The sequence below is a fragment of the Ictidomys tridecemlineatus genome, chromosome 3 (genome assembly GCF_052094955.1).
Source record: "Ictidomys tridecemlineatus isolate mIctTri1 chromosome 3, mIctTri1.hap1, whole genome shotgun sequence".
NCBI lineage: Eukaryota > Metazoa > Chordata > Mammalia > Rodentia > Sciuridae > Ictidomys > Ictidomys tridecemlineatus.
Window position 1 is genome coordinate 57682470 of NC_135479.1, and position 14776 is coordinate 57697245.

The 14776-nt window shown below is 37.2% G+C and overlaps 1 protein-coding gene and 1 long non-coding RNA gene across 2 annotated transcripts in view; one reads left to right on the forward strand and one right to left on the reverse strand.

The window, feature by feature from the left end:
• Positions 1–4374: 4374 nt before the first annotated feature.
• On the reverse strand, positions 4375–9209 carry LOC110599528 (uncharacterized). Its single transcript, XR_013436338.1, has 3 exons — positions 8978–9209; positions 6265–6421; positions 4375–4857 (listed from the first exon to the last, which is right to left on the reverse strand). It is a non-coding gene; the product is annotated as an uncharacterized LOC110599528 (long non-coding RNA).
• Positions 9200–14776, forward strand: part of Cox10 (cytochrome c oxidase assembly factor heme A:farnesyltransferase COX10) — a 121693-nt gene continuing 116116 nt past the window's right edge. The window contains exons 1-3 of the mRNA XM_005338856.5: positions 9200–9356; positions 13301–13434; positions 14386–14707. Of these exons, the coding sequence (XP_005338913.2) occupies positions 9314–9356; positions 13301–13434; positions 14386–14707 (499 nt within the window). The 5' untranslated portion in view covers positions 9200–9313. The remainder of the gene's footprint in view (positions 9357–13300; positions 13435–14385; positions 14708–14776) is intronic.

Consider the following 14776-nt stretch of genomic DNA (forward strand, 5'->3'; position numbering starts at 1 on the left):
GACACAAATTCTCCCTTAGAGCTTCCAGAAGGAACACAGCCAACATCCTGAATTTAGTCCAGTGAAATCTATTTATTACTTCTGACCCCCAGGAACTATAATTAATTAATTAATTAATTAATTAATTCTGTTGTTTTAAGCACCAACTTCCAGGAAAAATGACTAATTTTAAATCGGATTTGGCTTCAAAACTCAAATATACCACTTAAGTTTTGAAATTAAACACCCTTTTAAAAACATTCTGAACTTTGGTTTCATTGTCTATAAAACGGGCATAATAAATTCTACTTCAGAGTAGATGTTGGCAATAATATTGGTAATAATAATATTACCAATTATTGTGTTGCATGGACAGTACCTTCTGATTACGGTACTAAGTACATGATTTGCTTGATTTACTTAACTCATCAATTTTTCATTAACTCACCAATCCTCAGAACTTGAAACAAACAAGCCAACCCTTTGTTATGGTTTAGATGAAGTGTGTATGAGAAAATTCAAAGCTTTTCAGAGTTGAAAAGATTAGATTAAGAGTGGTATAACAACCTGTGGATTAATCCACTAATATGTTTTAACTGGTATAGATAGGTAGAGTGGGGCAGAAGTAAGTAAGTCACTGGGGTGATGCCTTTGGGTTTATATTTTGTCCACAGTGAGCAGAGTTCTCTCTCTCTCTGCTCCCTGGTTGCTATGTCCTGAGCTGCTTTCCTCCACCATGCCCTTCCACCTTAATTTTCTGCTTTATCTAAGGCCCCCAGCAAGGAGTCTGCCATTTGTAGACTGAGACCTCTGAAACTGTGAGCCCTAGATAAAATTTCCCTCCTCTGTAACCCTTAATGTAATACTGTTGTGGTCTCCGCTAAAATATGAGCTAGCTGAAGTTAGTCAGTTGAAGCACCAAAGGGATTGCCAATACTAGTTACAGAGGTAGTCAATAGAGGAGCTTGGGTTTAAATCTAGGTGAAGTTCAGAGACCTTGCTCTTAAATGGAGACTATCACATTTTGATTTATCATATTATTACATCATAACAGGTAGGAAGTCCATTAACTTAGGAGGTGAGAGTGAGAAGGTTTGGGGTAAGAAATTTATTGCTGTCCCTGACTGTGGCTATTCCTGTTTATAATTATAGCTCCATGATTGGTTAGATTCCCCAGGGCAATGCTTCAGGGAAGATCTCTCCAATTGCCACTGGGTTCCTTAGTTTTAAGCCAGTTTTGCAAAGTACCCTGTTTTTCTCAGCTAGAGAATTCATTCACCTCATAGCCTCTGTGCATTCATCTTCAGATTCTGGTTGTCTTAACTCCCAGTCCCTCTTGCACTAAGGTCCTGGAGGAAGGTATTGATTGAATTTTGCTTAATGATCTTTCATCTTTTTTTTATAGATAGATCTCACCCATTATACATGTCATGAATCACAGACTGATGGAAGTTTTCTTGATTTAATCTCACCCATACTCTAATTTATAGAAATTATAGACAAATAGTGCCCAGTTTCAAATGCAGATGTGCTCTTTTCATAAAGAACTTGGGAGAATTAATTAAATTAATTAAATGTGAGTCCACATCATCACTTTAAACATGGGTTCCTTTCATAGAAAATTTCAAAAGCATTTGGAAAACACTAAGTATAAACCCAGATGTGGGTTGAGGGAACAAGTTATCTTCTCTTGACTCTCCACCATCCTCTGTATGTGGGAGTAGTACTGCAAAGATTTATTTCCCCACTGAAACTTTTCTTAGAAAATGGAAATGATTACAGTCAGTTTCAAATAATATTTTTCCTTCAGTTGCATAAATCACAGAGTGCTAGCCAAAGCTCATTTTCAATTCGTGTCCCTCTTTGTGCTCCTGTCAGTTCTGGGATTTCAAAACACCCATTCATGGATAAGATCTTATCTATGGAAAAAGTTCTTTAATACTCTAGGGCAAACTGATATTAAATAATGGTATCTTTTTATAAAGCTAATTTATTCAATTAAAGAGCTATCAGATTATATCCTTTTAATAATTTTTGGCATTAAAGTGATCTTTCACAAAATGATTACAACATTAGATGGTACTTTCATTTGCTTTAAACACTCTTATAATGCTCAAAGTTGGCAATCCTATGCTGGTTACCAAATTATTTTTGAGATTTTTTCTGGTCTATATAATCCCAAACCCCATAAACCACCGGAATGTAACTTCAAATAGTCTTTCAATTAGTGGAATATTTTCTGAGCCCTTGCATTTCTGGGAATGCCTGCCCATCCCTCTGAAAGACAAATTGCTGGTTGTAATGGTCTTAGCTCATAACCCCCTACCCAAGCGGGGAGAAATGGGGAAGAAAAACAACCAGGGGGATCATTTAGCACCTAATGGTTGCAGAGCAAATGTCTGAGACCAACCCAAAGGTTTTTTTTTTTCTCTCCTAAATTTTTGCTAAATAGTTGAGTTTTTTTTCCCCCACTTCCTACACTTTCACCTTTTCTCAAGGCATTATGTCTCCTCCAAGCACATGCCACTGACAGAACATGTGGTGGCTTATGCCCAATAGGCCCAACTCTAACATCTAGTTTCTAGTTTTCTTAGCCATTGTTTTTTTAGGCAGATGCAAGTTGAACCATTTCCCCTAAATATATGTTAAGTTCTAATACCAAGTAATCCATGAATGTGATCTTGCTTAGAAGTAGGGTGTTCGTGGATGTAATCAAATAAAGGTAAGGTTGTAAGGAGTGAATAACCCAATGTGACTGGCATTTGTTTTTATTTTTATTTTTTCAGTGTTGGGGCTAGAACCAAGGGCCTTGTGCATGCTAGGCAAGCACACCACCACTGAGCTACATCCCAGATTCCAAACTTCTGGAAGAATAAATAAGCAAGGAATGCCTGGAGACTTTCAGAAGATGGGAGGGGAAAGTAAGGATCCTTCTGTAGAGGCTGCTAAGACAGCAGACCATTTCTAGCTTCCTTAATAGTAAGATAATATACATGCTGTTTTAAGTCACTGTTTGCCGTACTTCATTATAGCAGACCTAGGGAACCAAGATAAAAAATTTCTTAAGCACTTGGAACTTTGATTACTTTACCTATAAAATTACTTTAAAAAACTATTTGTAATTTTTTTAAAAAAAATGTTGTCTAAGATTCTTGTGAAGATTAAATATGAGTAAACAGAAGAAGATATGTAGATTTGCACATTCTAATAAAGAAGAGGTTATCATCCTTACCATCACTGCTACCACTTCTATCACCTTCCTTGGATAGCTCTCTCCTGGAAATACTTCCTTTTTTGGAATTTTTGAATAAAGTTTGTATGATGTGAATAAAGCAATGAAGTTATTTCTCTTAACTTTGGATTATCAGGCCCACCACCAAAGATTTTTCAATTTAGTAGGTCTTGGGTAGGCCTCTGAAGTGGTGTTGTTTGAAGGTGTCCAGTTATGGACTCTCATGATTAAGTACTGAAAGTACAATGTAATTTAGGTGGTAGACCTGGTATTAGTATCCTTGTTTTATACCTATGGATACTGGATCAAAGGGAAGTGAACAAAGTGAGAAAAAAAAAGTCTTTTTTTTTTTTTTGAGGCTGAACTTCAACAACTTCACTGATTTGATGAAATGGGAAATTCTATTCTAGCATGAAAAAATTTGATAATGAGGAATTTGTAATACATAAAACGAGAAATTTTAGATGTGGCACTTTTTATCTATGTGAACTTGGGGAAATTATTCAATCTTTTAAGGCCTCAGGCTAATCTGAAAATAGTAGATATTGGGGTTCTTCCACAGTGAATGAGTTGTCATGATAAAGTACTATTGTTAGTACAGTGCCAGAGAAATGGTGCATTTTTGCAATTATACATTAACAATTTAAAAAAATCATCTTCTGTTGTTAATTTGTGTTAAAGGTACAGATGTAGACAGAATGTCCATAGATAAGAACTGATTTCAGAAGTGAAGTGATGTTCATGCTTTCCTAGTAGCTTAATGATTGTTGCTGAAAATATATTTACCTGAGATTATTAATTTGCCTTTAGCAAAATTTGTGGTTTGAAATTCTTTTTTCATAATACTCAAAGGTCACTTACCAGAATACATAAGAACCAGTTTTTAAGAGGTCCTCACAAACAACAACAAAAAAAACATAACAAATATGCACCCGAACTTTAAAAAAACGAGTTCCTCACAGCTAATAGAAAATTTATCTCTAAGTGTGGTTTATAACTTTTTTCAATCAGTAGTATTTAAAAATTTTCCATATTTTTCTCTAGGCCTCAAGATGCTGAGAGAGAACAAAAGATACCTTCCTGATGTGGGAAATTGGGCATTCTGACTTCACCAAGGAAATTGTGCACATAGTAAATAGGAAGAAACAAGACAGGAACAAATATGCACAGAATGGCATTTATTTTTGAGTTAAGCAATTATGGATTCATTCCATATTAGTATTCCAAAATACAGCCTAAATCCATGACAACAACTAGCCACCATGTTCAAATTCACTTTATTTTTGTTAAACATGATATCCTTTTAAGGATAGCTGACTGAATTATAGTTGTTTTTCCGTGTTATCTGCTGAATAAGATTTGATGCCTTGTTGCTCAACTCCTTGTGCCATTCATGGAACGTATCATATCATCCAGGATCCAATGATCGGAACACCAAATAGAAGCTTATCCATCACAATATGCTATAGCAATACACCTGAAGATATATGTTCTTGACTTGGTGCAATGGCTCAGCAATTTCCTCAAGAAACTAGGCTGTTTTTTCCACTCTGCCTTCCTCAGCATATTTTTTGTCTTCATGATCGTTACCGAATAGTTGGAAGAAGGCTGTCTCAGCTCCAAGAATTGCATTCTCAGCCTTTCTCCTGAGAAAAGAAGAAGAAAGTCAGAGAAAGTACCTCCCTTCATACGTCCAGTTCTTTTAATGATAAACAAAACCATTGCCTAAAACTTCTCCAGCAGGCTTTTTTCTCTCAAGACAGAATGGGGTAATATAACCAGCCCTGCTATAAGAACTCTGGGAAAGTGTGTAGGCAGGTAAATTAGAATGAGATTGTGCTGATTGACCTAAAGCAGCATGATTCATCTCCCAGGATAGGGTATTTTGTTTCCCTTAACAAGGTCTGTTTATTGAAAAGGCAGAAAACTATGGCAGTGAATAGAACTTGCTAGAGTGCATTTTCTTGTTGCCATTTCTTTTTCTGTACTCTGAACCATACTTCTCCCTTTTGGCATCTCAAGACTCATGTATGGAATTGAGCTCTGGAGAGTAACAATGGAAAATGGCAGCTGGAGGAGACAGCAGAGGTATAATAATGCTGAAGTGACCTTGGACTAGGATTCTATCCTGATGTTATCAGTCACTTCCAAGGAACTATTAGGAGATCTGAGGAACTGACTTACGTTACTCAAATTCACAGAACACTGACTGCAAAATCTGATCTGTAACTTAAGGTGGAACATCTATTCAAGAAGAATTCACATTAGTTATCTCCTCGGCCTTCAAGTCTGATGCTGTACTTGGACTTGGGAGTGTACAAGCCATTGTACTTCAGCCTTACTGGCTGGCAATGCCAATCAGGGTTGTGATACTGTAATACGAGGACAGGGGCAAGGGACTTTTCTATCTGATTCCCATCTGCCTGTAAATTCTGTGAGAACTATTCCAATACTTCTTTGCTCTCTACCAGCAGAAAGCCCTGCTTATAGCAGTCATAGAATCAACATGATTAGTTCTCATTAATATCCTTGTTCCTAACTTTTTACTATTAATATTTCTCTTTGGGAAAGAGGGACATCCTTATCCTAGAGAAACTTAAGTAGAGTATGATGAACAATTGTAGTGAATAATGAGGATAAGGGGAGTTAGGTGATCTTTAAAATTATTTCTATGAAATACAATGATTGCTGTTTTCCACATCAGATTTTGTGTGATCCTCTCATCCCTAAATAGCATAGGAGGGACACACAAAGCCATTTTAAAAAAAATTGTTGCACATGGACACAATGCCTTTATTTTGTTTATTTATTTTTATGTGGTGCTGAGGTTTGAACCCAGTGCCTCACACATGCCAGGCAAGCACTCTACCACTGAGCCATAACCCCAGCCCACAAAGCCATTTTTAAAAGCTATGAGTTAACCACATTAACTCATTTAACTTTGCTGTTCATCTATATTTACATTAATAGTATACTGGTGTAGATTAAATAGTACTGCAAGTGACAAAAAACCCCAATTACTCTGTATTAGTTAGAAATTATTTCTCCTTCACCTAACCAACCCAAGCTCATACGGCAGCTTCATAAGTTGTTGTTCTCCAGGCTCTACACATCTTCTTGCTTTGCTGAACCTCTTCATGGTACAAGATGTTGTTCAAAATCGAGCCACTTCTTCTGCATGCCAGCCAGCATGGAAGGACTTGCACTTTCCTATTAAGGACAAATAGAAGTCAAACACATCTCTTCTAATTGTATCCCATTGCTCAGAATTAGTCACAACGTCAAATCAGGCTGCAAGGTAGGCTGAGGAGTCTTTATTCAGGACAATCCAGTCATGTCTTCTAATCTGCATAAGGGATGAACAATTATTGGTAGAGGATAAACAGGTTGTTCAACAGAATTGTCACCTTGTTTTTCCTGACTTCATTCTTAGATTTGTTTTTGTTTTCAAAATAATAGCATTAATGAGAAAGTTCACACTCTATATAATTTACCTATTAAAAGTGCATAACTCAACATTTTTAGTACATTCAGTTATATAACTATCACACCATCAATTTAGGAACATTTTCATCCTTTTCCTTAGCAATTATTCCTCTTTTTCCCTCTACTATTTCTTTTGGTCCTAGTCAATCATTAATCTGTCTTTATGAATTTGAGTATTATGGACATTTCGTATAAATGGACCCCTCCTATATATGGTCTTTTGTGACTGTCTTTTTTCACTTAGTATAGTTTTCATAGTTCACTAATTCACTTAGTATAGTTTTCACAGTTCACTAATTTTGTAGCAAGTATTAGTATTTTATCTTCACTTTAATAGCAGGCCATCATATGGATATACCACATTTTATAAATGAAGGAGGAATTAGCTGATGGACACTTGCATTGTGTCCACTTTGAGAATATTATGAATAATACTGCTATGAAATCTATACACAAATTTTTGTGTGGATACATGTTTTCATTCTTCTTGGGCACATTCCTGGGACAGGAATTGCTGGGTCACATGGTTGCCCTATGATTAACCTATTGAGGATCAGCAACATTGTTTTCTGAAATGTCTACATCATTTTATATTCCCATCAGCAATATGTGAGGGTTCCAATTTCTTCACATCCTTACCAACAATTGTTATTTTTTCACTTTTTTGGTTCTAGTCATCCTAGTGGTGTAAAGCGGTATCATTAGGTTCTTATGTTTTATAACACAAAATCTAAGAAAATATGAGATGGGGAAAATGCTGACCTATATTTTTAGAGCCCCAATTCCATTGCTTAGAGTGAATCACTTACCCTTTCTCAACCTCAGTTTCTTCTATGAAAACGTCAAGCTGCATGGATGTCTGAGGTCTATCTGCAAAAATTTTATTCATCTAGGATGACTGAAGGACAGCTTAACTACAGCATTTTCTAAGAAAACTTTCCAGGAAATGTAGGTTTAATTAAGCAAAAAAACTGGTTCATTTTAGAATAAGAAGAAATTATCAATATGAATATATTTTAATCTTCAAGATTATTTGTACACAGTTGGGCATGGTGGCACATGCCTGTAATCCTGGCTGCCTGGGAGGCTGAGGCAGAAGGATTGAAAGTTCAAGGACAGTCTCAGCAACTCAGTGAGACCCTGTTTCAAGATAAAAAAGAAAAAGGGTTGGGAATGTAGCTCAGTGGTAGAACACTTCCAAGTTCAATTCTAAGTCAAAAGATAAAGTACATTTTGTTTCATGTGTATATGTGAGTCTATACAGGTATACAGATGTATATACACCCATCTACACACATATATATGGCATTTCATAACACAGGCTGTGTTCAAAATGTTTGAAAAACAATGGGTTGAACAAAATTGTTAGACTCTTACTTATTCAAAATCCATTATCTACAACTCACTTAGTTTAACATTAACTTGGTCTGGATAGCCACAGGCCTAAGTTCACAGTGATGAACCCCACTGTGATCAGCCTCAGCTAATCATTGCAATCCCATTCTCTGTTTTGTCTACTTTCCTTGTATGTGAGAACAATCTTACAGTGTCTTCCACTGAGTAGCAAGTTTAAATGTGACACCTTCCCTAAGCCAACAGAAACTGTTACCTCAATTTGGATTTCTACAGCACTTTGTGCATTACCCTTATCACACGATCTCCTGTAACAACCACCTCTCCTCCCACCATAGGAACAGTGTATGCTCCTATGGAATCAAGGGGGTCTTATTTTTTTTTTTTTGTCCGTGTCCCTAGGTCTAGCAATAATAGCTGAGGTGACCCCAAGTAGTTCTCATCTCATCACTGAAAATAAATAGAAACTTCCCTTATAAAGCTCAGTTATCTATTTCTGTCTTACTTTACAAGAACTGACTTAGGTACTTTTACTTATGAAACCCCAACATGATAAACCTATGGGGGGGCTGCTGCAAAATTTGATTGAACAACCACAATACTTAAGATAATAACAATTTATGAGTGTCTATGAGCAATAGGAGCCTAGGTGCCCGTTTGAGGGACACTGTAATTCTCTGGAACACCTGACAAGTGTATATATATATATATATAGTGATGATTCAGTTCCCTTGATGTGAACCTCGAGTGCATCCGGCCTCACATCTGACAGCGAACATGGTACAGCTGTCTGAAACCCAGCAGACCGGAAGGCGGAGGCGTCGCCGCACCAACTTGTACTCGCGGCGCCCAGGTCCCCAGGAAATGTTCTAACAATACATTTAAACGGCCTTCAAGAAGGCCGCGGACAAGCCCTGCCCATCGCACCTGGTCACGGAGGGTAACCTCGGGCCGCGGGATGCCTATTAGATTCCCGGGCCTGGAGGCATGGAGCCGCTGTCCGCGGCTTTTTCTGGTCAAGCGATGCTTCTCGCATTTCCCGAATGCATCTCGGGCACTTGACCCTTCATCCCTGCGGGGGTCCAGATCACTAGCCCAAATCACCCCCCAGCTACCTTGCTTTCCCCGCAGAGCCCGCCCGCCGGAAGTGACGAGCCGGAAGTCCCTGCTCCCACAGGGGGCGGGCAAACAAGATGGCGGCGCCCAGCAGCCGGTGAGGAGAGAGGACACGGGGATCCCGGGGAGCGGCCAAAATCGTCCGTTATGGCCGCATCCCCTCACGCTTTCTCCTCATGCCTCCTGACAGGTAGTATACCCGACCTTGGGAAAATTCTCTCTTTTCTTTTTAATTTTGCCACGTGCGAGGCTGTAGCTCCGGCCGGCTGCAACCTTGGGAGCTCTTGGCTAAGTCGGCTGGTTCACTGTGAGGAGGAAGTGACCTTGGGAATAGTCTAGCATGAAGAGGTCACAGACCTGTGAACCAGCCTGGCGGTGTGGCCCCAGTGGTCCACACCGTGTGCTCCATCCTCCTCTCCTGGATGTGAGGGCAGAGTTAAATCTTACGGTTCCACAAACCTCTTAGCATACCAGAGCCTCAGGTCCCAGCTATAGGCTTGAAATGACAAGGAAAGCACTTTGCTCCCACTCAGAAGCCTGTTGCAATTTAAAGGGTCATGGTGATAACTGCAGACAGCAGGCCATAATCCCCTGGGACTTTTGGCTTTCTGTCCTCAGCGTGTCCCTCGTGTGATCATCCACTTTGAAAGACCTGTGACGAATGATGAAGTTTCAGTGCACTTTCCTCACTCTTTGCTAGTTCTCAAAGGTCACCTTTTCAGAGAAGCCTGCCCTGACCATCCTATCTAAAAATAAGGAACTCTGCCCTTCCTTTCTCATAACATCCTATTTATTTCATTATGGTCAATAATTGCTTATATATAAACCTGTTTACTGTTTCTCTTAACTAGAATATGAACTTCATTAAGATAGAAGGATGGAGACAATGCATATCTGGTATACTGTGTGCTCAGAATAGTAGCTTGTGCCTCAGTAATCATTTGTGAAAGAATGACATTTGTCCAGATGGAGAGTAGAAAAGATTGGGAATTGTTTTGCCCACAGTGTTTTAGGAAGATAACTAATGACTGTGTGGAGTGTGTGACTGTGGTTCATATTAGAGACCAGATACTAGAAGCCAGGAATGGCCTATTTGTTTTTTTTTTTTTTTTTTTGTAGTTATAGAGAGACTGAATGCCTTTATTTTATTTGCTTATTTTTATGTGGTGCTAAGGATCAAACCCAGTGCCTCACATGTGCTAGAGAAGCACTTTGCCACTGAGCTACAGCCCCAGCCCCAGGAATGGCCTTTTGGTCACTCTTCAGAAACTTCAGGTCTCACCTAGCACACACAAACTGAGTTGTTTTGTGACTCAGTGAAATTCCTTTCTTCCTTTTTATAATGTAATTTTATGGGTCTCTTCTAATTTGTGTGATCTCTGAGCAAGTCATTGTACTTTTCTGGAATTGAATTTGCTCAGTTTATAAAATGAAATAATTGAACTAGATGATCTCAAAAGTTGCTTCTGGCTCATAAAGTGGGGACAGAGTAGAAAGGAGTGTAGATGAAAGAAAGTTGGCCAGAGTTTAATTGTTGAAAGCTGGGGGATAAGTAATGGATGGAGGTGGGGGTATGTGGTCATTAAACTCTTCTACTTATGACTACAGTTTTCCATAATGAAAAGTTTTGCATTTTTAAAGCACTATATTTTCTTTTTAAAATCATGTATTTATTACTTCTACCACCTCTGATTGTGAGTGTTCTTTAATTCTAACCTAGGTATTCATTCTTGGAAATCTCATCCCTAGTTAGTACTTGAGTTATCCCCTCTGTGTGGAGGATTCTTCAATGTCATACCTCAGACTAGCTGTTTTTCTGCCTTTCCTGTAGAGCAGTTCCACTTAACTGTCCCAGTCCAGTGAATGCACTGCATGTGGCCCACATAGTTTGTTGCCAGATCAGTCTTTCGATGGTGTTGGTGTAGAAGGAATTAATAGCTTACTTTCTGAAACTGAATGTATGACCAATAAATCTAATAGTAAGTGGTCTCCATGACTTACTGTGATCCACTTGGAAGAGACCTTGATGGGAAGAAGTGGCAGAGAAAGTAAAGTAGGACTGTTTTAGATACCTACTAATCCAATAGTTGTATCTGATTTTGCTTATAAAAGTTCAAAGTGTTTTATAACCATTAAAAATATTTTAGGGTCTTTTAGCTGTTGTCTTATCTAGTTTTAAAAGCTCTACAAATATGATTCAGTGTTGATGGTAAATAGTGGTTATGGTCACATATTTCCAGTCCTGTGTATTTTAAAACCTACTTTAGCTTACCCTAAGGCTGAAATATTTATTTTCTAAGTACTGATTCAGAGAAATTAACATATTTTGCCTAAAGAAATTGTTTTCATTATTTATAAGTGTAGTTTCCTCGCTGTTTTTTCTTCTTATTCTGTAAAACCTCAGCTTAGCCCACTTACTCTTGAAAGATATTTTTCAAAGGTGGTTCCAAACATATATTTCTATGTGTATTATGCATGTCATAATTAACTGCAGTTTGAGAATATGATTTTAGTGAATAAGTGACTAACCTCTAATCTAAGATAATTGCCATGTATTTCAGTGTTAGTTCTCCTTCCCACAATATAGGAAGGTCATGTGGGCTATCAAGTCATCTGCAGAAAACAATATAAAGTTGAACAAATGTTAAAGTATGTGTGTTTAGTAAAAGGTCATGAGACAACAATATTACTTTGGTGAGTTGTCTATACAGATTTGGGTGAGTAATATGTATTATCGGCTTCAGGAAGAAAACTTTAGTTTTATGGAACATGAAGGCAGGATGACTGGCTTGACTCCTATTACCATTACTATAGTTCATATGTGAGATTGTAGTGATCTATATCAGTAGGAGTGAAAAGGAGTGGATAGATTTTACCTATATTTCAGAGTTGACTGTACTTGATGATTATTAGATGATAAAGGAAGAGTTAAGGAGATCCTAAAATCTTAAATAGCTAATGGTTTTCTCTGCAGTACAGAATAGAGTAAAAAGGGTGAGAATAAAGTATTCTCAAAGATATATTGTTATCCATCCATATGAAGATACCAAGAGCAGTTGAATATAGACCTAATGACTCTAGAAATGGGTTGAAAGTGAACAATTACCTATTTGCTCAGGGATCATATTTATTGTTCAGAACAATGGGAACACAACTCCCTTAAAGCGATAGACCCCAAAAGAGGAGACACTTAGGAAATATGAAGCAGAAAGCAGAAGACCAAGAACCTTTGGTGTCATGGAAGTCATTAAAGGAGAGACTGAAAAAGAAAGAGAAAAACTGTGGTGTTGTACAGATTGTTAAGATTGTACAGATTGAATGAAATGAGGCCTAAGCCAGAAGTATCACATTTGTTGATTTGAGAGGAGATGCAGTAGAATGATTAAAAGCCAAATTCAGATATAACCAGAATAGTTTATTCCTAACTCCATTGATAGAGTCTTATTTTATTGAGAACTATTTCTTCTTCCTAGAGGAAGAAATAGAAGAAGAAATAGTTCACTTACCTTAAGTGAATAAAATATTAACCTGAAATATGTATGTTCCAACTTATTGTCATTTATTGAAAAAAATAGTGTTATTTTCTACTTTTTAAAAAAAATGATTGTATTGGTTGTTTTATTTTTTATTTTGGGGGGTACTGGGGATTGAACTTAGGGCCACTCAACCACTGAGCCACATCTCCAACCCTTTTTTTGCATTATTTAGAGACAGGGTCTTATTGAGTTGCTAAGTGCCTCACTAAGTTGCTGAGACTGGCTTTGAACTCGAGATCCTCCTGTCTCAGCCTCCTGAGCCATTGGGATCACAGGCATGCATCACCATGCCTAGATGGTTGTTTTATATTCTTGAAAAGATCTATAGTGGCCATTTTAGCATTTACTATAATAAAAGCATAATGATCCGAATATGAAAAATTTCCCAGGTTCTCCTGACGAATTATGTTGACTTAAACTACTAGAAGGCTAATAAATTGCATTTATTCACAACTCTGGATTAGAAAATTTCAGAGCTCTGACCTGTCATATAGTAAGCACTTACTTTGGCTTGCTTTGGTATTGGGCAGGTGTAGTTATCATTTGGTGAGAAATATTAACCATGCTACCATTTCTTCCTCCTCTTTCTCTATTTTAGGTTGGGTAGGAGGATGTGTCTGGTATCTAGAAAGAAAAGCTGTGCAGGAATCCCCTCACAAGTTTATGCGCCTTTTCAGGAATGTCAATAAGCAGTGGATTACATTTCAGCACTTTAACTTCCTCAGACGCATGGTATGTTCTCAGTCTATTGCTTTCTGCCTATACTTTTTTCTGTATGAGGGAATTTCAGAAATTCCTATTATAAGAAAAGTTTTAGAAGTACTGTTTGAAAAAGACTTTTATTTAGTGTCCTTTTAAGTTTATCCAAAACTTTAATCTCTTGTTTTGATTATTCTTAACTGAAACCAGAATAACTCTGGCATTTGAGGATAAAAGTATGATCTTGAACTTATTGATTAAGTTTGGACTAAGATTGAAAACTTCTGGCATATTTCGACTAGGCTAAAATTAGGAAAAGCTGAACTTTTATGATCTATCTTTTTAAATTCTTTGAAGTTCTGTAAGTACATAAGTAATACAGAAATGATTGTTTTAACAACATGGTCCTCTTATTTTCCTAAATCAGCAGTGCATTTGAAAGTCTTTTTAACACATAGATTTCTGAATAGACTCAAATTGAGTTTTTGTAATTTGTGGGGCATTTTATAATGGGCAATGATAACTTATCTCAATCCTCTTGTATTCAAATATATATAATGCCTAAAAAACAACTCTGAATTCACTCATCAGTTGTAGTCATATCTAAGGATGATATTTGTAATTTCAAGTCATTCTGACATAATGAAAAAGACATTTAACTAGTTACCCTCTGAGGTGGTTCCTCATCCCAGAGCTACTTATATCTGGTTATTAGCTCTTGGTTTTGTCAATTTCAGAACCTTAGTGTCCTCATGTGTAAATTAAAAAGAGAGATTAATATAATTAATCTTTTTTAGCAACTTTTAAGAAGATTAAATGAGATATGTGAACTATGGAGCACCTCACAAATTTAGTTTTAAACTACTGATGGAAGATGCTAGTAAACAACCATTTAAAAGTATTATAAGAAAAAAAAATAAATAAAAATATTATAAGGCTTAGTTTTAGAGTAACATATGAGTTTATTTGTTTCTTTTGGTTTAGTATGTGACGCAGCTGAATAGAAGCCTCAACCAGCAAGTAAAACCTAAGCCAGAACCAATAGCATCTCCTTTCCTTGAAAAAATATCGTCAGGTCAAGCCAAAGCAGAAATATATGAGATGAGATCTCTTTCAACCCCCAGCCTGCCTTTGTCTAGAAACCCAAGTGAAAAGCAACTAATAGAACTAGAGTCTGCCTCCATCGTTGAAAGCCCAACAGATGTGGGAAAAGAGAGCAAAGAGGAAAAGCAGTGGAAAGAGATGAAACTGCATGTGGATGATTTGCCAGGGATTTTGGCTCGCCTCTCCAAGATCAAACTCACAGGTACTTTGTTTTTCTGATGTGAACACCTACTTGCAGCTTTATTTTAATTAAAGAGCTAATTTATTTATT